This window comes from Coenobita brevimanus, chromosome 61 (assembly GCF_032717465.1).
Source record: "Coenobita brevimanus isolate Jiangsu-jjx chromosome 61, ASM3271746v2, whole genome shotgun sequence".
Taxonomy (NCBI): domain Eukaryota; kingdom Metazoa; phylum Arthropoda; class Malacostraca; order Decapoda; family Coenobitidae; genus Coenobita; species Coenobita brevimanus.
In genome coordinates, this window is record NC_137014.1 from 39,208,188 (window position 1) to 39,232,589 (window position 24,402).

Here is a 24,402-nt window from a genome sequence, read left to right on the forward strand (position 1 = left end):
AGTCCACTCCCCCAACCTCTATAAACTCTTGCATCCATTACACATCTTCGCATCCTTTCATCCACACACACATAATCAATCATTGCCTTCCTTTCATTCAGTTCACCACCCACCCTTCTCATCACTTGCCATGTATACCTGTGGATCATTTTATGCCTGAAGAGGGTATTGGCCATCACCAACCCCCTCCCAGCACAAATGTCCACTTACGCACTCCCATTCTCATCTATCTCAGCAGGCACACCCCACTCACCAACTATTCCATCCACCTTCACATTCCCAACTTTACCATTCATATCACCGATCAAAAACACTCTCTCATTCCTTCCAAACTTTTCCATGCACACTTCTACATTTGTCCAGAACTCTTCTCTCACTCTTCTAGCACGATCTCGCGTTGGCGCATACACACACACACACAATCGCCCACATTTGTATTCCAACTTTCAACTTTACCCACACAATCCTTGACCCAACTGATCCATACTGTCTTATGCTCTTCTTCCATCTTTTACTCACAACTATACATACTCCTTCCTTTGCCCTCTCATTCTCACCTACTCCTGCACATATACCCCATCCATACTCCCATTCTCTCACACTTTCTCCTCTCCATTTTGTTTGTTATGCCACATACATCCACTTTCGCACCCTCAAGCACCTGGACAATCTTTCACCTCATCAAAGCTTATGTTTATAATATTTGATGTTTGATTAAAAATTGTTTATAATTGATATTTATTTGTATAAAAAGCTGATAGACTAGAATTAATACACTTATGCTCCACAGGTGGCATGCTGCTGACCCTGCTCTCCTGGTGAACTCTGGCCTTTCCCCTGCTGAGTGATATGAAGATCTCCAGTAGTGTCCCTGCCAGAGAACTCTGGCCATCATGCCCGTGCAGTCATGCTCTTGCTGATAAACTGGTCCTGCCCCTGTCAAGTGATGGCTCAGGACTCTGGTGGTGGTTGTACCCCTGCCAAGTCATGCCTGAGGACTCTGGTGGTGGTTGTATCTCTGCCAAGTGATGCCTGAGGACTCTGGTGGTGGTTGTACCCCTGCCAAGTCATGCCTGAGGACTCTGGTGGTGGTCATACCCCTGCCAAGTGATGGCTGAGGACTCTGGTGGTGGTCATACCCCTGCCAAGTGCCACTGAAGGACTCTGGTGGTGGTTGGGCCCCTGCAAAGTGCCACTGAAGGACCGTGGTGGTCACTTCCCTGCCAAATGCTGCTGAAGGATTCGGGTGGTGGTTGTGCCCCTGCCGAGTGATGCCAGTGCCCATGCCAAGTGTTGTGGAGAACTGTTAGTGAGTATAGCATTCTTACTCTTAAAATGATTGTCTGTTATAATGTTTAATACTGATTTATGTACCATATCAAATGCTAATGTGGATTTAAATTAATACATTTCTGCTCCATAGGTGTTGTGTGCTTGCTGCTGACCATGCTGTCCTGGCAAGCAAGTCTTGTCTTCCGGAGGACTGCTGAGGATTCTGGCTGTGCCCCTGTTGAATGAAAAACTGTGTCCCTTGCTGAGTGATGGCGAAGAACTCTGGTTGTGGTCCACTGCAGAGTGATGGCAAAGAACTCTGGTCATAGTCCCCTGCCAAGCAAGTGGTGGCGAAGAACTCTAGTCTTGGTCCCCTGTGGAGTGATGAACTCTAGTCATGGTCCCCTGCCAAGTGATGGTGAAGAACTCTCAGCTGCTCTTACCAGATGTCTCTAATTTTTAATGTATTTTTTAAAATATGCAATACAAAATTGAAATTTACTGTCTTGTTTTCTTACCATTAATTTTTATGTAATTTTTCAGTTGAACCTCAAATCAGCCTGAATGAAAAGAGTATTATACCTACAAGTAAGAGACGTATTAAAAGCCTGAAATATTTCATGACTGTATCACATGGAAAAAAAAAAACTTGTATAACTACAAAGCTTTTTTATTCAATGGAAAGTTAAAAATATAATTTGAAAAAAAAAAGGCTCAAAAATGGATTTCAGGAGCCCCCCAAAATGTACCTAAGTCGACTGGGAAGATTAATGGAACCAGGTTTCGCGTCGAGCCTTTTGTAATCTGAAGAGTGTCCGGAGACAACCTGAAATAAGAGAAAGGTGTTATTATTTTTTTAAGTACTCTCCAAAAATTCCCCACTCCTTTCCTCTTCCTCCCTCACCATAACTAAGTAGCAGGGTGAGAGAGGAAGAGCAAAGGAGTGGGGGAGTTTTGGAGAGGACATGCATAGGAAAACATTACAAGTGGGGGTGTATGTACAGATGCAGACAAATATACTGATCCACTTTAATGAACAATAATTAGCCAGGAAGTAAGCACTGACTTCTGAAACCCAGTGAGGCTATCTTCAAGCACAAAAAAATCTTTCGGAATATCATGTACCGTACAAGTTTCAAAATTCATGGACTAAAAAACGTGGAGCAGTATTTTCGTTCGCAACTGTATCAACCAGGCTCACAGCATCAACACACATGGATGGCCATCTTGGAGTTGAAAGTTGCCTGCTAGTATTTTTATGGGCAAAATTTTTCAACTTAGTAAAATTTTGATATAAAATTCTGAGATGCCAACTTGTCTTTTTGAGTGAATTTTTGGACTTAGTATAATTTTGAGATGTCAGCTAGAATTAATATGAGTGATTTTTTTCTACTTAGCATTTTTTGACTTAAAATTTTTTTTGAGATGTTCAGATACCAATCATAGAGAACTGCGGCCAACTTGGATTTGAAAGCAGCTTATCAATAATACCAAAAGCAAATTCTTGGACTTGGTAAAATTTTGTTATGCAAGAGTGAGGCTCAATTAATTACTTTATGAATAATTCTGTGGACATTCATAACATCAATGATAGCTCTGACTTACAAATTACTGTACTTTCTTTTTCTTACTTAAAAAAAGATATATACCAAAACACTGAATTTACAGGAAAATGTTGCCCATAAATTGACTACTTTCAGATTAATCGAATCAATGCTGGCATATGATTAATAAAGGGTGGTCCATATATTACACTTGTCTAATCTTATTGGAGCAATAGTCTTGTTATGAGAGGAGCAAAGAGGATTTGGCTGCTTCACAAAATAATCAACCATGCAATCAATGGACATCAAAAAGCAAAGCTTTACCACTAAACATAAATGGGGTTATACAATCAACAGATACTGAAAAACAGATACTGGTATTATAACACTAAACATGAAAAGGATTATGCAGTCATTGGACATGAAAAAGCAGATATTATAACATTAATCATGAAAAGGGTTATGGGAATTGAAAATGATTCAGGGGAGACAATGGTACGGATCATTTAGCCGTCCCCTCAACTAAGATGCATAATACATGGACCACCCTATATAACGTGAGAGGCCGTAAATGTGTGCTGATTCACAAACAAACTTATGATCAATTTACAGTCGTAACTATTATTGAGTTTTTGCTGGAAGGACATGGAATAGAGGGCACAGACTCTCTCTTGTTCATCTGGCAAAAACATAACTTATTTCTTTCACCTTAACTTTGGCCCAGATTTTGCCATTTTGCACCTTATTTCACGTAGGGTAGTGTAGGAAAGACAACACAGCACTATGGCCGTACATTGTTTCCACACTGCTTTGTGACTAACTTTTTGCACGAGCTGAGTGAGTGAGAACATTATACAGTACTCAGGCTGAAATGTGTAAAATTCTTGTCCCATATGGCTTATGAAATTTTCCTGCTCGAGAACTACCAAAATTTCCTATTCTTCTCAGCTATGGAACCAATCGTGATAGGTTGTACCATTTGAAATTGTCATAACAATGTCATAACAAATGTCTTCCATTGGTAGACTACCAACTTTTAACACAAATGAGCCAAATACAGCCAAAAAAATGCTCAAAACATTTTCACTAGGTAAGAACAAAGCAATGAAAATTTTTTTTTTCTCAACTATTATGCCAATCATGGAACATCATACTTTGAAAATGTCATAAGAAATGTCTTCCATTGGTGCGGTATCATTTTCAGAGAGTAAAATGTAGCCTAAAATGGCCCAAAATACAACCCTGCTTACTCAGGCACGTCCCACATCTGCAGTGTGGATATTTATTTCTTGATACAGTTCAGTAGCAAAAAATGCAATATTTAGGGTGTACATCCTTTCCACATCACTAGAACTATATTCTAGTGTTAATCTGATGTTAAAACTCAGCATTCATAATAGATGGAAGGCAATTTTAGGCCAAGTTAATGTGAACCAAGTATAGTTACAAGAGAAAAGTTATCATAAGTTAAGGTGTATTTTGTGAGCGCTCCCAGTATGCAAAGATACATGGCCATATGGAACTGACTGCATAAGAAAGATCATAATCTGGCGGCAGTAGGAGACTTTCATATTTCCTTTAGTAATATAACTGACTGAATGAAGGAGCAAAGCATGCCAGCGAGAACACTATTGGACATGTACTGTACTTGGGTGGTACAGCAAAGCACCTATACTGTTATCTGGCAAACTATAAAAGCATAAGTGGATTTATGTAAATCAATGGAAAGTTTAAAAGGTAATAGGTGTTACACGTCACTTTTCTCAGATTTGCCACCATATGGCTGAAAAAAGAAACCAAACCACCAAAACTGTTATCTCCGAAACTATTATGCTACAGTGGATGTATGCACATTGCTGAAAAGCTTATGAAAGTGTAATACATATTAGTAACCTCAGCTTTCTCAATATGCACCAAAATACTGCTGTAAAAAAACTAAAATGTGCCAAACTGAGCACCAAACTAAGCTGTCTCAGAAATTAATAAGCTACTGCACATCTACACACAATGTCTGAAAACCTGTTGAAAAGTTATGGGTATCGCTAACTGGTTTTCTTCAAAATTTCAAATGCGCATTAACATCAGGCAAGTGAGATGGCAGAGCCTTCAAAATGTCAAAGAATGCAATAACATTTGGCAAGTGGAATGGCAGTTCCTTAAAAATTTCAGAGCTGCATTAATATTTGGCAAGTACAATGGTCTATCTATCTGTCTATTGCCAGACGCCTCAATCCTATAAGGGGTACGATGGTGTTCTCCAAAATTTCAAAGTGTGCAATAATATAGGGCAAGTGGGATGGCACAATTCTTTTAGGTAAAATAATGGCAGTAGCATGCTTGCTCACTCATACAAGTTCCACATTTTCAAGTGTGAATGTGTATAACCTGACTATACTCATTAACAGCATATATACTGATGGACATGCACATACTGTATGCAGTTTATTCCATATGACCTCATAATACATACAAATATAAATAAGATATGCAAATAAACATATGATAAATACACAGAAAATATAAAACAATGAATTCTGTCTAAACTCTATAAATTCTAATCAAATGAAATCTATCCAACCTCTAAAAATTATAGCCAAATGAAATATACCCAACCTCTAAAAATTCTAGTCAAATAAAATCTACCTAACCACTAAAAATTCTAGTCAAATAAAATCTACCTAACCTCTAAAAATTCTGGTCAAACTTCTGTTTCACTACATCTGAAAAACTCATAAAACAGGGTGATCAAGAATGTTATCACTTACAAAAGCTATGGGTAGGGCAGGGTGGCGGTATGAGAGGGAGGCGGTGGCTCAATCGATAGAGAGGTGGCCTGTAGTCCTAACGGACCTGGGTTCAAATCACGCTGGGGCAGGGAACAGTTTAAGGATTTCAATTTCATAAAAATCAGACTTTACTAATCTACCAGAAGGATCCGCCAACATGTTGTAAAAATACCCCCATTAATACCAATACACCAGTCCTATATGAGACAGTCCTAGCATGTATTCAATATGGAAGGTGGTATTAGCACCAAAGTGGTAACATGTAGAGATGTGTGGTATGTAGGAGGACTACTGGGCCTTGAAAGCAGGCTGTGAAGCCTATGCCCAGAGTTTAAAAAAAAAAAAAGGGGGGGGTAGGGTAAGGTAAGGTAAGGTAAGGTAAGGTAAGGTAGGGAAGGATAGCGTAAGGCAATGTTGGCTGGGTAAGATATAGTAGGGAAGGAGATAGGGTAGGGTATGTTAGGCAGGGTAGGGTAAAATACAGTTTGGGAAGGTAAGGTGAGGTAGAGTAAGATCTGGTCAGGTAAAATAGGGAAGTGAAGGGCAGGGCAGGGCAGGGCAGGGTAGGGTAGGGTAAGGTAAAGTAAGGTATGGTAAGGTAAGGTAGGGTAAGGCAATATTGGTTGGGTAAGACATGGTAGGGAAAGGTAGATAGGGCAGGGTATGTTAGGCAGGGTAGGGGTATGGCAAGGTAAGGTAAGACAGTGTAGAGTAAGGCATGGTATGCATAAGTACGGTAGGGCATAATAGGGTAGAGCAGGGTAGGGTAGGGAAAGGTTGGATGGGGTAAGGTATGGTAGTGAAGGTAGATTGGGTAGGGTATGTTAGACAGGGTTGGGTATAATACAGTTGGTAAGGTAAGGTGAGGTAAGGTAAGATCTGGTTAGGTAAAGCAGGGTGGGGAAGGGTAAGGTTGGGTCAGGTAAGGTAGGGATGGGCAGGGTAGGGTAGGGTAGGGTAGGGTAGGGTAAGGAAAGGTAATATATGATAAAGTAAGGTATGGTAAGGTAGGGCAGGGTTAGGGCAAGGTAAAATGCAGTTGGGCTGGGTAGGTCAGTCAGACATGGTAAGGTACGGCAGGGTAGGTTAGAGTCTGGCAAAGTTTGGTAGGGTAAGGAAGCTAGGTAAGACAGAGAAAGGTAGGGTACGGTAAAGTATAGTAAGGTGAGTTACTTTACATCAAATATACTGCAGGGGGGAGTCCATATAAATGGTAACATTTGATCACCCTGTAGTTTTTTTTTTTTTCCCCCCTAGTTCAATGAAAATAAAAAGCTAATAACTGGGAGTCTGGGAATTTAATTTAGTCAAAATCTGGGCTGACCACTCTAAAACTGACTGTACGATGGTGTATGTCCCTATTTTCTTATGGTTCTTTATGGAACACCTGTAATTACTTCTGCCAACAATTATTATGCCACTTATGCAAGGAAGAGGGAACCAAAGACCAGGAGCCCACAAACCATTCCTCAATCGGCAGAGAGGTGGCCTGCAGTTCTAATGGACCCAGGTTCGAATCCCGGCTGGGGCAGGGAACAGTTTAAGGATTTGAATTTCATTAAATCAGGCTTTACTGATCTACCAGAAGACCCGCCGACATGTCGTAAAAATACCCCCGCTAATACCAATACACCAGTCCTGTATGAGACAGCCCTAGCATGTATTCAATATGGACGGTGGGTGTTAGCGCCGAAGAGGTGACATGTAGAGGCGTTTGGTATGTAGGAGGACTGCTGGGCCTTGATAGCAGGCTGTAAAGCCTATGCCCAGAGTCGGACACATAAAAAAAAAAAAAAAAAAAAAAAAAAAAAAAAAAGACAGCCAAATTCAAGATCCAATCATTCTGAGATGCCTGGACACACTGCGTCTGAGAGACTGGAGATCATAGGAAGTAGGAAATACAGACAGAGGAAGACAGTTCCAGAGCTGACCTGTTGCACAAATGAAGGACTGGGAGTAACAGTTAGCTCTTGCATTAGAGAGCTGGACAGAAAGAGGATGAGAATTTGTTGCTAGACAGGTGCTGCACATCCATCATAGTGGTGGAAGGGTACATGTACTGTACTGTAGATAGTTCAGACGCACAGTGATCACTGAAGTAGTGACAGAAAAGAGACAAAGATGCAACAATGTGGCAAAGAGACAGAGGTTGAAAGGGACTGGTAAGAGAAGGAGAGTTAATGAGATGAAAAGTCTTTTACCTTGTTGAGAAGCGCTGAATGTGGAGAGCCTCCCCACACATGAGAGTTGTACTCCACACAGGGGTGAATAAAACCCTGTATAAAGTCAATAACTGTGAAGGGGTAAGGAAAGTACAGAGTCAGCTTAGCACACTTAATCTCCTGGAAGCAGATTTTACGAGGGATGTCATATGATCTTTCCGAGATATATCCCGAGAGAATGAAACGCCATGTATGTTTAAAGATGATGCAGGATTGAGCTGGATATTATTAAACATTAGTGGGTACTCCTCTGGAAGATTTTGACAGGTTGACAGGAGTAATAATCGAGTTTTGGATGCATTCAAAACAACAAGATTACTTTTACCCCAGTCAGAGATACAAGCCAAGTCAGACAATAGGTGTCCCTTGTTTGCTGAAGTACTGCTGAGATAGACACTGCAGGAAGCGACTGGAAAGGTGATGGGTGGAATCATCTTCTTATGAGTGGATAGGGTTAGATGTACAGCTTAAATGGTCATGATGAATAAGAGGAGGAGAGTTGGTGATAGAACAGAGCCCTGAGGAACACGTTACTGACAGATCTAGGGGAATAATGGTGGCTGTCTACAACAGCAGCTACAGAATGACTAGAAAGGAAGCTAGAGATGAAGGTACAAACAGAAGGATAGGAACCATAAGGGGGAAGTTTGGAAATTGAAGATTTATGCCAGACTCGATCAAAAGCCTTTGAGATGTCAAGTGCAACAGCAAAGTTTTCGCCAAAATCCTGAAAGGAGGATGACCAGGCATCTGAAAGGTAGGTGAGAAAATCACCAGTGGAGCGTCCCTGACGGAACCCATACTGGCGTTCAGAAAGAAGGTTATGAAGGAAAGATGCTTTAACACTTTTTTAAGAACAGACTCGAAAACCTTTGCGATACAGGATGTTAAGGCAATTGGGCGATAGTTAGAGGGTTGGGAATGGTCACCCTTCTTTGGGACAGGCTGAATGAGAGCAAACTTCCAACAAGAAGGAAAGGTACAAGTCAACAGGCAAAGGCAAGAGTTTACCTAGGCAGGGTGTAAACACAGAAGCACAGTTCTTGAGAATAAAAGGAGGGACCCCATCAGACCCATATGCCTTGTTAGTATTGAGGCCAGTGATGAAAGAAAATACACCAATTGAAGACATTTTAATGTCAGCCATGAAGAAGCGAGAGAGGGTAAATGATGGAGGAACAGCACCAGAATCGTCTAAGGTGGAATTGGAGGAGAAAGTCTGACCAAAGAGATCTGCTTTACCAGGAGAAGAAATAGCTACAGAACCAACAGTGTAGAAAAGAGGAGGGAAGGATGATGTGGTAAAGTTGTTAGAAAGGTTTTTAGCAAGGTGCCTGATGGAGCGGGAAGAATTCGGCTGAGCATTTAGCATGGATGATGATATTTTTAGCAGAGCGACGAACACACTTAGCACAATTCTGGCCGCAAAGATAAAAAAGATAAGATTCAGGGGTGGGTTGGCTCTGGCATCTTTTGCAGGTCTTCTCCTTGTTGTGGACAGCATTAGAACAAGCACGATTAAACCAAGGTTTCTTTCCATTAGTCAAAGGATATGAGAAAAGAATGTATGCTTCCAAGTTGGAGAAGGGTATGTATTTATCCCAGTCTGTTGGTCTGTCTGTTTGTGGACATGATACTTTTATCTTAAAAAGCTGTTATCGGATTTCAACAAAATCAGATGGATACATGGACACAGGGTCAAGAAGTTGCTTAGATTCTGAGGTGGATCCAGATGCAGGAGTAAATCATAAGTTTAACTGGTGTCAGTGGAGGTATGCCTTCTTTCTGAATATTTAACAGGGCAGACTGTGACTGCTGTATTAATTACCTCCCCCAATGAGGTTGCATGGAGGTTGGTCTATACAGTAAACCATGAATCACACTGACACTGGTGAAGATATGCACTTTCTGAATGGTTTCTAATTGTTAGATGTGATCATCTGCATTCCACCTTCCAGAATGCAGTCAGCAATGATACAGAAAGGTCAGACATGTTGTATCATCACATTTAGGGGACAACCATAACTGTCAGACATGATAAGCCTGGATCCAACATCAGAGTGTAGTCAGTAACAATACAGAATAGTCAGATGTTCAATTACTGTCTCCTGTTTCAGAAGTAACTGTCAAACACCATGAGTTTGTCCACACTTTCACACACTATGACCCTAACACCTATGCTACTCAGGGTCACATTCTAAGTGCCTTTGGAGATTTCATAAGATCACTTCCTTAGTTATTTATCCTGTATATTATAAGATCTTTTATCCAAGTGACTGTACATAAGGGCAGAGACTCTCAAATTGTTACTAATAATATTACATATTTCAAATTTCTGTTTGTTCCACAACAACTTCCAGCAACTGTCGGGAAGCAATTAGCTGGATTTGCTTCTTGGTTTAGCTTCCAGTACTTTGAGAATATCAGCTGTACCATGGCCAACCCCAATACAGAAATTCTTTAGATGGAAACATAGTGTCATTTTATACTAGATTAGATTACATCTCAACATCCTCTATTATGCAATAAAAAATCCAGGTGGCTCTCCTTCCTGATTAAACAAACATTCCTCAATTTCCTCAATATCCCCATATGAAGGACTGTAGACTGCAGAGGAAAGGTTCACATTCAAATGAGCCTGGGGTTGCAAATACTACTATGTTAACTGATGATACTGAAGTCAAGGGCTTGAACTGTGAGTATGGCCCATTCAACTGGACTGACTTAGTTTTCTCCTCTTTCTTTTGTTTTTTTCTTTTTTTTTCTGATTCTACTCTCTACCTCACCCCCCCAACCAAGGGCAGGAAAAGAGGTATGGGCAATGATGATGATAATGATATTGATGCAAACTATGCCAATACAGTATTTGGACAGTACAGTATAAACAGCATACCAGTACGTGAAAAATGTTATCATGCAGTATGCAAACAGTAAATCACTAAAGAAGAGATGCTACAAAACCTCCTATGCCACCAAGAAAAGTGACCTTAATTCTAACACACAGAGAAACACTAGTCATGTGGGATCAAAGGCTTTCGACTGAGTCTGGCATAAATCTTTAACTTCCAAACTGCCCTCTTACGGTTTCTATCCTTCTATTTCTGCCTTCAACTATAACATCCTTTCTGGTCGTTCTGTAGTTGCTGTTGTAAACAGCCATCGTTCTTCTCCTAGATCTATCAACAGTGGTGTTCCTCAGGGCTCTGTCCTATCACCAACTCTCTTCCTTTTATTCATCAAAGATCTTCTTCTAAGCTGTACACCTAATCCTATCCACTCGTACACTGATGATTCCACCCTTCACCTTTCCATTCGGTTTCCACAACGTCCATCTCAGCAGTTACTTCAACAAGGGATGAGGCTAGGGAACACCTAATGACTGACTTGGCTCGTATCTCTGACTGGGGTAAAAATAATCTTGTTGTTTTGAATGCATCAGACTCAGTTAGTACACCTCCACAGGAGTACCCACTAATGTTTAATAATATCCAGCTCAATCCTGCATCATCCTTGAACATGCTTGGGGTTTCATTCACATGGGACTTATCTTGGAAAGATCATATTGCATCTCTTGTAAAAATCTGCTTCCAAGAGATCATGTGTGCTAAGCCGCCTCCATGCCTTCTTTACCCCTACACAGTTGTTGACTTTACACGGGTTTTATTCACCCTTGTTTAGAGTACCGTACAACTCTCATGTGTGGGGAGGCTCCCCACATACAGCTCCTCTCAATAGGGTGGAGCCAAAGGCTATTAGTCTCATCAACTCTCCTCCTCTTTCTGGCTCCCTTCAACCTCTGTCTCTTCGCCGCATTGTTGCATCTTTATCTCTTTTCTACCGCTCCTTCAATGGTCACTGTTCCTCTGAACTGTCTGCTTGCATCCTTCCACCTTTACGACAGGTGCGTAGCACCCGTCTAGCAACAAACTCTCATCCCTTTTCTGTCCAACTCTCTAATGCAAGAGTTAACCGTTACTCCCAGTCCTTCATTTATGCAACAGGTCAACTCTGGAACTGTCTCCCTCTGTCTGTATTTCCTACTTCCTATGATCTCCAGTCTTTCAAACGCAGTGTGTCCAGGCATCTCAAAATGAATGGATCTTGAATTTGGCTCTCTCGTATTTTTTTTAATTCTTGGAAGGAACGTTTTGCAGGCTCAGCCTTTGGTTCCTTCTTCCTTGTGTAAAAAAGAAAAAAAAAAAAATATGGGACTCTGCTAAACTAGTGATGAACTTTATAGCTGAAAATTCTTAGGGTGCTAAATGGACGTACCATAGGGACCCTTGCTAGAGTGACATACCTTGTGTATGAAAATTCTTGGGGTGTGGCTGACTGACCAGGCCTGCATCTACATAGCATATGAAAAAGAAATCTGGTTCATCTTTAACATCACAGCGGGATGAACGGATGCAGATGGTTTTGGCGCTGATATATTTCTTGCACTTCCGTCCATATGCAGCAGCAGCAGCCCATGTTAGTCCACAGCAGAATAAAAGTTTCTCTTATCTTCTTCCACTGTCATGTATTGGCTGTCACCATGTTCCATCAAATTCCAGCGAGTCTTGAAGTCAGAACAAGATGGCACGATGAGATATGGGATCCACTCCATCTGCCGACAAAAGTCATTATCAGTATCATCATCATCAATTCTATTCTCATTGGCTATCATACATGAAGTAGTTATGATCCAGGAAAGGAAAATACAGAAGTCATTAGCTGTCATCAATATTATCATTCATTAAGCCTTGTACTTCCCACTCACTCAGGGTAAATGTTGAGGGGGTGTAAACTTCACTCACCTTCTCCCTCCATCCACGAAGGTTCCCTCATGCAAGTGTCAAAGAATCCCTCATTCAGTATCTCCCGACAAAAATGACTGACATAGTTCACCCAAGATTTGCAGCCTTCTTCTTGGCCCATTCCGTACTGGGTTGATGCTTTCAGACATCAGCCTGTGAAAAGGATCAGTCTAAGGAAAACATGATGCCAAGTGCCCATATATCTACAGTTACTGTTGACATATTATCTATCTATCTATCTATAGCCCGACGCCCTAATCCCACAAAGGGTGGCCGCAGACAAAACGCCTCCAAGTCGCTCTGTCACCCACCATTTGACTACCCTCCCCCCAACTCACCCCCCCTCCCTCATATACCTCTCAACTCCATCCCTCCACCTCATCCTCGGTCTACCCCTCCCTCTCCCTCCCTCCACCTCACCTACATACACTCTCTTAGTCAGTCTTTCATTCTCCATTCTCTCCACATGTCCAAACCACCTCAGTGTATTTCTCCTAATCTTCTCAACCACATCCACATCCACCCCACAATGTTCCTTCACTTCATTCGTCAACCTGTCCCTCCATGTCAATCCACACGCTCCTCTCAAGTAACTCATTTCCACTGCTCTCACTCTTGACTTGTTCCCCTCTTGCAAGGTCCATGCCTCGCTTCCATACATCAGGGTAGGGATCACAATACTATCATGCAGTGACTTCTTAACTTCCAAACTCAGCTCCCTATTTCTCATCACTGCCTTCAGTGAACCAACAACCTTCCTTCCCTGCTATACCCTTTCAAGTACTTCATCCCCCAAAGTCCCATCCTTACACATCACACTACCCAAGTACTTGAATGCACTCACACTCTACATATCCCCACCATCCAACCTCACTGTACATTCTGTGACTTCGTTCCTCTCAAACACCATAACTTTACTTTTGTTTCCATTAACTTTCAGCTTCCTCCTCCTACACACTGTCCCAAATTCATTCACCAAACCTTGCAACTCCCATTCATCTTCACTCAACAATACTGTATCATCAGCAAACAGCAACACCAGAAGCTTCCAAATCTCACCCTCATTCATTAGAGCCACCCCCACATCCACTGCCCTACCCTGCACCTCCTTTACAACCCCATCCATGTATATATTAAACAGCCATGGAGACATCACACAACCCTGTTTCAGTTCCACATTGAGATAAAAAAATTCACTCAGCTCACCATCCACTCGCATCGTAGCCCTAGCTCCTTCGTACATACTCTTCACAGCATTCAACAATTTCCCATCCACGCCATATATTCTTAACACCTTCCACATACCTTGCCTATCTATTTTGTCATAAACTTTCTCCAAGTCCATGAAGGCAGCATACACTTTCTTTCCCTTCTCTAGATAATTCTCCACTAAACATCGTAGAACAAATATTTGATCTACACACCCAAGCACAAGGTTATGAAGGAGTGCATGGGGGATGTGCGTATGGTCTAAGGAATGCAGAAGGGGAAAGGATACTCGAGTCTGGGGAGGCAACGGACATGATTGTGTGCAACACATATTTTAGGAAAAGAGACAGTAGGTTAATTACGTATGAGTCTGGGGGAAATAGCAGTCAGATAGATTATTTTCTGGTTAGGAGGGCCGATAGGAGGTTAGCGAGGGATGTTAAAGTTATAGGAAGTGAGGAGTGTGTGCAGCAGCACAAACTATTGATTTGTGATATGGTGCTTAAAGAACAAGTGATGAAAAAGAGGACTTATGTACCTAGGAGGAAACTATGAAGCTGAAAAACCAAGTAGTAAGGGATGCCTTCTATAGCGAGTTGAGGAGAGTGGTGGCTGAACAGGGAGCTGTAGACAGAGGCGTTAATGAACAGTACAGAGCCCTCAAGAACAATTTCTTGAGAGTTACCGATGTAACATGTGGCTGGACAAGAGGACCACCAAGACATAAAGTAACTTGGTGGTGGGACGAGGGTGTAGAAGCTGCAATTAAGGAGAAAAGAAGGCTTTTCCGGGAATGGAAGAAGGGTGGTAGCAAAGAGGAATATTTGACTGCCAAGCGTAGGGCTAGAAGAGAGGTATACAGGGCAAAGTCTCAGTCACAGAGACAATTTTTTGATAACCTAAATCATGGGGAAGGGAAAAATATATTTAAGGTGGCAGGTCAGGTGAAGAGGGATAATCGAGATATCATAGGTGAGCAGTGTGTGAAGAATGATGAAGGAAGGGTAGTGGTGAACAGTGAGGATATTAAAGATGCATGGAGAGAGCATTATAACCAGTTGTTGAATGAGGAGTCTGACTGGGACAGGGAAGGTTTGGAGCCAGCAGATCCAGTGTCTGGCCCTTGGCCTTTGATTGATACTGCTACTGTGAGTGAGGCAATAGGCAGGATGAGGGTGGGGAAGGCAGCAGGTGTGTCTGGGTTGACTGCCGAAATGTTGAAGGCCTCAGGCGATATAGGGGTGAGTTTAGTCACTGACCTGATAAATAGGATTATTTATGCGTGTGTTGTCCCAGATGACTGGCTGAAGAGTGTAATTGTAAATGTGTATAAAGGGAAGGGTGATGCCCTGGAAAGAGGAAATTATAGAAGTATAAAGCTTTTAGATCAGATAATGAAGGTAATGGAGAGAGTTTTAGAAGGTATGATTAGAGAAAGAGTGAATATTGATGAGATGCAGTTTGGGTTTATGCCAGGTAGGGGGACCACTGATGCCATATTCATTGTTTGACAGCTTCAGGAAAAATATATTGGTAGGAGAAGGGATCTTTATTTTGTTTTTGTTGATTTGGAAAAGGCCTTTGACAGAGTCCCTAGAGAGGTGGTGAAGTGGGCAATGAGAAAGCTTGGCTTGGAGGAGTGGCTGGTTAGGGTGGTTATGGCCATGTATGTGGGTGCTCACACCCAGGTGAGAGTGAATGGAGATTTGAGTGATGAGTTTTCCGTGAATGTTGGTGTGCATCAGGGGTCAGTCTTGAGTCCCATGCTGTTTATCATGGTACTTGAAGCCCTTTCACGTGACTTTAGAAACGGACTCCCGTGGGAGTTGCTGTATGCTGATGATTTGGTGTTGATTGCAGAGAATGAAAGGGAGGTGGAGGAAAGGTTTAGGAAGTGGAGCGATGGTATGGGGCAAAAGGGTTTAAGGGTAAATGCAGATAAAACTAAAGTGATGATATCTAGGGTTGGTGGCGGTACTGTCAAAGACGAGGGAGGGTGGCCATGTGCAGTTTGCCACAAGGGCGTGGGAAGTAATTCCATTTTGTGCGGTGTGTGTGATAAATGGGTGCATAAGAGATGTAGTGGTATCAGAGGTAGACTGCGAGATAATGCTGATTTTATGTGTATGGCATGCCGGGGTGAGCAGGTGGAGATTGTCAGACGTGAAAGGATTGAACTTGCTGGTGAATCTCTTGAGTGTGTGGAAGAGTTTTGTTATTTGGGAGACATGTGTGCTGGAGGTGGGGCTGGAGCTAGCTCTGTGGCTAGGGTGAGAAGTGGTTGGAAGAAGTTCAGGGAGCTCTTGCCTCTCCTGACATTGAGAGGGCTCTCCCTACGTGCTAAGGTCTTTGTATGCAGCATGTGTTAGGAGTGTAATGCTGTGTGGCAGTGAGACCTGGGCAGTGAAGGAGGAAGACATTCGCCGGCTCAGATGTACAGAAATGACAATGATTAGGTGGATGTGCAGTGCATCCCTGCGTCCAAGGCCTGGAGGGGCTGGGTTTACAATGGAAGAGTTGAGAGGTAGGATGGGACTGGAGTGAATTGATGTTGTGACGAGGAGAGGTAGACTGAGGTGGTTTGGACATGTGGAGAGGATGGGGGATGATAATTCGGTGAGGAAGGTGAGAAGTGTTAATATTGGGGGTGGGGTTATGAGGGGTAGACCGAGAAAGACATGGGACGAGGTCATTAAGTGTGACCTTAGGGTTAAGGGACTGAACAGGGAGGCTGCAATGGATCGTGCAGCATGGACACATGCAAGCATGTTGGAGCCTTTAAAAACGAAACAAAAACAAAACGAACCCATTTCCCTTCCTAAATCCCCCTTGTTCTTCTCCAACTAGCTCCTCTGTCATATGCCTAACCCTATCAATGAGTATTCTACCATATATTTTACCAGTCACACTAAGAAGGCAAATACCCCTATGGTTACCACATACTTCTCTCTCCTCTTTTCCTTTATATAAAGGAACAATTATACCTGATTTCCAGTCCTCTGGAACCCTTCCCTCTTCCCAAGCCAATCTACACAACTTCCATATCCATTCCACAAAAATCTCACCTCCATACCTCAGCATTTCACCACACACTCCATCAATTCCAGGGGCCTTCCCCAACTTGATCTTCATTGCTTCCACTACTTCCGTCCTCTTGATCTCTTCCTCCCTCCTCTCATCTCTCCTTCTCCCAGCCATTCCCCCAACCACTTATACTCACACTGCTCTCACTCTCTACATTCAACAAATCCTTTAAGTGCTCCTTCCATCTCCTCAATTTCTCTCTCTTCTCGACAAACAATCTATTATTACTATCTTTCACTCCCCTACTATTTCCCCTTTCGCACTGCCTTACTTTCTTTACTTCCTTCCAAAACAATTTCTTACTCTCCCTCCATTTCACACTCAGATTCCTCCCAAACTCTTCATCCACTTTCTTCTTACTCTCCTTCACCAGTCTTTTCACCTCCCTTCTCCTACTCACATATATCTCTCTCTTCTCTCTCTCATCTTCTCCCCTACCTCTACTCGCTAACCATTCACTATATGCCTTCTTCTTTTGTTCCACAGCTCGTTTCACCTCATCATTCCACCATGCTGTCCTTTGCACACCCTTGCATCTCCTCCTCACTCCACAAACCACCTCACACGCTGCGCCTATCTCTTCCGTAAATATCTTACATACGTCTTCCACCCCTTCCATCTGCTCTAGCTCATACCTTCCCAATCTTTCTTCTACTATGCTCTTACACTCTGCCATTTTCTCACTATCTTGCAAATTCTCCACTCTTCTCACAGGAGCTGTTTCCTCCTGTCTTCCCCTTCGTCTCCTCAACCATTTTCTTTGCAGCTTCACCTTGGCCATCACTAAGTGATGGTCTGAGACTCCATTCCCCCACCCTCTCCACACTCTTGCATCCAACACTTGTCTTCTCATTCGCTCATCCACACACATGTAGTCTATCATTGCCTTTCGTTCAACAAGTTCACCATCCATCCTCCTCATTACTCTCCATGTATACCGGTGGATCATCTTATGTCGAAAGTAGGTGTCGGCTATTGCCAATCCCTTACCAGCACAGATGTCCACCAAAGCACTAACATTCCCATCTACGTCAGCTGGCACACCCCACTGACCAACCACTCCATCCACTCGTACATTCCCAACTTTGCCATTCATATATCCAATCAAAAGCACTCTCTCGCTCCTCTCAAATTTGTCCATACATGCTTCTACTCTCACCCAAAACTCATCTTTCACTCTTGCCACTCAGTCCTCTGTAGGAGTGTACACACACACAATTGCCCACTCTTGTATACCTATTTTCATCCTCACCCATACAATCCTTGCACCCACTGTTCTATACTCTCTTATAGTCTCCTTCCACTTCTTGCTTATCATCAGACATACTCCCTGTCTTGCCCTCTCATTCTCATTAACTCCCGCACATATACCTAAACCATATTCCCATTCTCTCACCCTTTCACCTTTCCATTTAGAGTCAGTCAATCCACATATATCCACTCTTGCATCCTCAAGCACCTGAACAATCTCTCGCTCTTTCACTTCATCATTCACTCCTCTCACATTCCATGTTCCCATATTATGCAAGTACAAAAAAAAAATAAATAAATAAAGTGTCAAACTTTAACATTATGATATTATTTACTGGGAAAGATTTGGTTAGATGGTGAACCCTCCTAGTTTACTGGCAAGAATACCATATTTCAAGCAGCACACATTTTGGTGCACACTGTTTCTTGATTTTAATGAAATACAGTAAAATCAATATACATCTTTTCCTGAAACTAATTTAGTTCTACTACTTTCATCATTGGATATTCACCTGCTTTTCCACTTGCTAATCCTGTGATGCTTAGTTGGGTAAACAGCACACATTCATTTTACGACTGTGAGGCATTTCTGAAAACCAATCATTTAATGAATTCTGTGTTGTAATCAGGTAAGCAGGAAAACGATCACGTACCAGTAACGAGAAATCAGGCATCACAGTGACTGTATAAGAAAAAAGTTTAATTCTTTTTTATCTCATAAGCAAATGACTATACACTATAGTGACTGTATAACGATGGTGTGCTGTATTTCTTACACTAACTAGCAAACACAGGGTACAGTATACAGTTTCTATAGGTTCCTCTCATCAATGGCAACAACCTTTTCTTTTACCATTTCCTTAGTTTGTAGAGCCTCGGATGGCCCAATACCTGTCCAGGGCCCCAACCAAATGAGCAGATTCGCATGGCCATGTGGAATGTGAGAGGTGTGAATGAGGAGAGTAAGAGGGCAGAAGGGGTGAATGTGTTCAAGAGTGCAAGATATGCAGTGATGGCATTGTGTGAAACTATGATGAATGGGTGTGAAATGGGGGAGTGGGAGGGTGTAAAGTGTGTAAGGTTGGGCATGAATGGGCGAGGAAGATGCATGGAAGGAATTGCTTTATTGATGAATGAAGTGTGGCAGAATGGAATGCGAGATTACAAATTTGTCAGCTCAAGATGAGTGTATGTAAAGTTCAAGTTTCAGAAGGTGAAAGTGGCAGTGGTTGTAGCATATGCACCATGTGTGGACAGAAGTGAGACAAAGACAGGTTTTGGGATAAGCTGGATGAGGTAGTAGGTGAAATGCCCAGGAGTTATATGGTGATTGTAATGGGTGATATGAAAGGCATAAACACTGGTCCTGTGAATGATATAAAGGGTAATATTGGAGTACCACGAGAGAACGATAATGGGAAGCAACTGAAGGACATGTGTCAGGAAAGGTGGTTGTGCATTTGTAATTCTTATTTTAAACACAAAGATGCACATAAATATATGTGGTATAGAGGGAATAGAGATCATGTTGAAAGGAGCCTGACTGATTCTGTGCTCGAAGAGAAATCGATGCCGAGTAGTGTTGCTGATACGAGGGCAATGAGAGGACGATGTGGAGGTTTGTCAGATCATATGATTGTGGTATACAAGATCAAACTGAGAGGAATGAGGTGGACCAAGAGAGTGAGGAGCTGTCAGGGAGAAAGACTGAAAGTCGAGAAGCTGAGGATCAAAGACATGGCAGATGAATACAGGGCCAAAGTAGGGGAGGAGTTAGAATCAATGAAATGAAATTAAATCGATCTGGACAGCCTATGGAATGTATACAGGAATTGATTAGTCAGGAATGCTAAAGTGGTGTGTGGCGTGGCAAGAGTAACAACAAAGAAGAAAGGTAGTACGGCATGGTCAGATGAAGAGGTTAAGAGAGCAGTGGAGGAAAAGAGGAAGAAGTGGCTAGAGTGGATACAGAACAGGGGTTCAGTTGAAATAAATGAATACAGTATACTGAGAGCAAGAAGCACATAAAGAGACAGTGAAGAGGAAAACAAGGAGGTAAATGATGACCTAAGAAGAAAAATGACTGCAAATTACTCTGATAATAGGAACTTATTCTGGAAAAAGGTGCGGAAATGTAGAAGTGACAGTGGAAAGAAATGTGAAAGTATGAAGGATATACGTGGCAGATTATTAACCCATGGGGAAGAAGTATGGACCAGATGGAGAGAATATATTGAAAGTCTGATGAATGGGAATGGAGAGAGCAAAACGACTGTTAACATGATTGGTTTTGGGGGTGTAGAGAAGGAATGCAGTGCCAAGAAACATGACACTCGCAGAGATGAAGAATGCTGTGAAGCAGCTGAAAAACAAGAAAGCAGCTGGGGTTGATGAGGTATATGCAGAGATATTGTGGCATAAGTCTGCTGAGTGTGACTGGGAAGGTATATGGAAGAATTATTATAAAGTAAGAGAGAGAGATCAAAAGTCCTAGTCAGTGACTAACAGGTGGCTTTAGGAGTGGCAGATGATGTGTGGATCAAATATTTGCTGTAAGACAGATAGTGGAGAGGGCATGTGAGAAGGAATATAAGGTGTTTATGGCATTTATGGATCTGGAAAAAGCATATGACAAACAAGACAGAGAAGGATTGTGGAAGGTTTTGTGCATGTATGGTGCAGATGGTAGGCTACTAGGAGCCATCAAGAAATTTGATGAGAGTAGTGAGGCATGTGTAAGGGTAAATGGGCATCTAAGTGACTGGCTCACAATCAATGTGGGCGTGCGACAAGGTTGTGTGACATCCGCATGGTTGTTCAATATGTATATACAGTATATGGATGGGATGATGAGACAAGTAAAAACACAGTACGGTATACTGAGAGCAACATATGGAGAGAGGGATGGCATTGGTAATATTTACGAATGGTAATGGATGGAGTATCTCAAATTTGTTGTATGCTGATGATGCAAATACCGGACAAGAGCTTGGCGGACTAGTGCAGAGTTTCATAGACGTCTGTAAACGTTGTGCCTTAGGAGTAAATGTAAAAAAGAGTAAAGTGATGGGTATTGAGAGAGAAGGTGATTCCCCATGTGATGTCACAGTGAATGGTGAGAGACTGGAATTGGTGAGAGAGTTCAAATACCCACATTCAGTGGTAGAAAAGAGAGGAAAATGTGCAAAAGAAAAGGAAAGTAGAGTGATACATGGAAGGAAAGTACAGCTGCTGGCACTATGAAGGCCTTGATAAAAATCAGAGGCTTGAGTGTTCCAGATGCACAAGGCTTACATGAAGGAGTGTTAGTGTCAACTTTAACATACGGATGTGAGACTATGGCGTGGTATGAAAGTGAAAAGTCAAGAGTATGAGCAGCTGAGATGGGACTGCTGAGGAATGTATGTGGAGTATAGAGAGTGGATAGGACACAGAATAATATGATTCATGAATGATGCGGTGCGAGGAAGTCTGTGGACACCAAAATTGAAGACAGTGATCTGAAATGGTTTGGTCATGTGGAGATAATGGATGACAAGAGAGTGGTGAAAAAGGTATATGAACGAATTTGAAGGAGGGAGGAGGCGAAGTACGCCAAGAAGAAGGTGGAGGGATATGGTGGATGAGTGTGTGAGGATGAGAGGTATGGAAGTTGGTGAGGCTAAGGGACTGACAAGAAACCAAGCTGGCTGGAGGAATTTTGTGCAGAGAAGTGCATAACCAGGGATTTGGTACCACTTTTTAACGTGACAGCACATGGACTGACTCTATCAGACAGGTATATGTGGAGCTACAGAACATGGTGATATTGTTTTTGCCTATCTGATGGAACCAGGATTCCATGGGCTTGAATGATGCGTGTATGGAAGCATGGCCCATTGAATTGGGCATACTCAGGCTGTCTGGATATTGCTACTCCTAACCCTGCCCTTGGGTGGGAAAAGAGGTCTGCATGATGATGATGATGATGAAGAAGAAGTTTGATTAATGCTTAAAATTGCCAACTTCACAGTCTCATTTTTCTTCCATGCAATCTGACTAGGTCAGATGAGGTTAAATTAATGCTTCGAGGGGTCTGAGGAGCAAAGGCACCCCTTTAGGTTATGTTAGACGTGGTTAGGTTTGGACAAAACATGGGTTTTGTGATATGTTATGCAATTCATGTGATATCAATCATCATTTTCCAGTAAAAACACTTCTTTTCTCTGCATGGGTTCCCACATTCAACAGAGGGATAAAGGAGGCAGGAAAAAGAGGGAAACTAGGCAATTCCAAAAGAAGTGAGTCAGAATCAAATAAACAATAAAATAAATACTCTTCCTTTATCCACAAAATTGTGTCTGCCTGAAAGTTAAAATTTATTTTTAGGGAAATAAAATTCTACAGTAATGGGGTCATGAATTTATGGAAGGGATAGCACTACAGTATGTAGAAACCAGAAGAAAAATAACAAAAAAGAGCAGAAAGAGAAACTCCTTACCCATCTCAATTGGAAGAAATGCACAGGCACTGGCAAGCCTTTAAGAAGTGGTGATAAAATCCTTCACTACAGTGCATGGCCCATCTTGGTGAATGGTTTTGAGTATCAGCAGAGGTCTTCATGTGAGGGTCATCACTGTTTCACCAAGGCGTGGCTTTTGAATCCTGCCAAAAAGGAAAAAGCCTTTGTGAAAAGCTAAGAGAATATGGGTACTGTATAGCCTAGTCTTCCTAGTTCCCACCAGCCTTTAGCCCTGAACGGGTATCTTCATTTCCTAAACCACATTTATCTGATGCCTAATTTTAATCATCTCAATCTCACCAGAACAAGATTTTTCTGATGCAGTGTGCCCCGAAAAATGCGTTCATCTCGTGCTACCAATGTTAAACAGGCAATGGTCATTACAGCAGCCATAAGTATATACTCAAGGACTACGATTACAGCAGCCATAACCTAAACTCATGGACTACGATTATGGCAGCCGCAACGTAACCTAACCTATTGCAAACCTAACTGAACCATCAAATATAACTGCAAAATTGTGGCAGTTTAAGCTGAATTATAGTGTTATTAACCTAATCTGAACTGAGGTATTAAAATATTTGAGGCCCTGCATGTCACAAGGGGCAAAGTGCCATACCATCTGAAACCTTTTTTTTTCCACCAGCCGCTCCCTCAAACACTACCCTATGAGTGCACAAAGTCACTTTGCTCACTTCAGACTTTCACCCTTACTGCACGAATTAGAATTGAGCAAAGCGACTTTGTGCACTCATAGGGTAGTGTTTAAGGGAGCAGCTGATGGAAAAGAAAAAAAAAAAAACAGGTTTCAGCTGGTATGGCACTTTACCCCTTGTGCCTCACTGTTGCAAAAGGTACAGAGCTAACCTGACCTAACAACCCTAGCATTCATTGTATGTGTAACAGCTCTGTAAGTGCCACTTCCTATCAAATATACCGATGCCGCCCCCCCCCCTACCCGACACAGACTGACTCGGGACTGGGGGATACAGCTTATTTCAGCCATTCTCTGAGTCACATAATCACAGCATATGGCCTACCTTAATGTAATGGTGACTGTGTCTTCCGCAATACGAAAAGGCAACCATCCAGTGTGTATCCACGACTCCATATGAAATTCACCGGCATTACAGCAGGACTGTAGAACCCGTGCCACTGATCCGTCCTTACTGTTTATTTTAAGTATCTATACTTTAACTGAAAAGACGATCACATTTGGGTCTAATAAAGGATCGGAATCTCTTCTCTAATCCCTCCAGTATACATAGGATTCTAGGAATTTATAGCGGCACAAGAGATTTCTATCTTTCTATCTATTGCCAGTAGCCATAATCTCGTAAGGGGTGGCCATGTGACTTTGAGTTATTTGTTTTACGGGGAGGGGCACTAACCCTCCACCAACCCACTTGTTGACACGTAGGGTGCACGTATGGTTTGGTTATATGGTTACCACCCAGCGTTGTAAATGGTTTCTTGGCTTACAGGAAACCTTGGCTTGTCACTCAATGTAAAGCCACCTGTAAAGGAAAGAAAAGCAATAAGAAGTGACAGAAAAGATGTGAGAAATAGGAAGAGAGGAGGGCAGGCACAGAAAAAGAATGATAAGGCCAAGGAAGAAGTAGGCAGCACTACATCAAGTGAGTGGATGATGGTCGCCACCATCTACCACTACAGTGTTCTTATACAACAGAAAAAGATGGTGATAACAAAAGGGGGTGGTGGAACCATTAGCAA

General features: G+C 42.2%; 1 protein-coding gene across 5 annotated transcripts; it reads right to left on the reverse strand.

Moving 5' to 3' along the window:
• Positions 1 to 761: 761 nt before the first annotated feature.
• On the reverse strand, positions 762 to 23,837 carry LOC145403661 (uncharacterized). 5 transcript variants are annotated; one of them, XM_080275352.1, is made up of 9 exons: positions 23,709 to 23,837; positions 22,648 to 22,811; positions 12,624 to 12,776; positions 12,125 to 12,433; positions 2,022 to 2,098; positions 1,409 to 1,646; positions 1,156 to 1,303; positions 1,058 to 1,073; positions 762 to 1,016 (listed from the first exon to the last, which is right to left on the reverse strand). In XM_080275352.1, the coding sequence occupies exons 4-9, from the start codon at positions 12,170 to 12,172 to the stop codon at positions 986 to 988; spliced, it is 558 nt and encodes a 185-aa protein (XP_080131478.1). In that variant the 5' UTR covers positions 12,173 to 12,433; positions 12,624 to 12,776; positions 22,648 to 22,811; positions 23,709 to 23,837; the 3' UTR covers positions 762 to 985. The 5 variants fall into 5 exon arrangements, with proteins under 5 accessions (XP_080131478.1, XP_080131476.1, XP_080131474.1 ...); XM_080275350.1 differs by lacking the exon at positions 1,058 to 1,073 and having other exon boundaries at positions 1,099 to 1,303; XM_080275351.1 differs by having other exon boundaries at positions 974 to 1,114.
• Positions 23,838 to 24,402: the final 565 nt, after the last annotated feature.

Excerpts from the sequence above, each read along its gene's own strand:
- LOC145403661 (XM_080275349.1), bottom strand. The coding sequence starts at position 12,172 with ATGCAGGCCTGGTCAGTCAGCCACACCCCAAGAATTTTCATACACAAG. Across the intron at positions 2,099-12,124 it reads CAAGAATTTTCATACACAAG|GTTGTCTCCGGACACTCTTC; the intron begins GTATGTCACTCT and ends CTCTTATTTCAG. Across the intron at positions 1,304-1,408 it reads AACACCTATGGAGCAGAAAT|TTCTCCACAACACTTGGCAT; the intron begins GTATTAATTTAA and ends ACTCACTAACAG.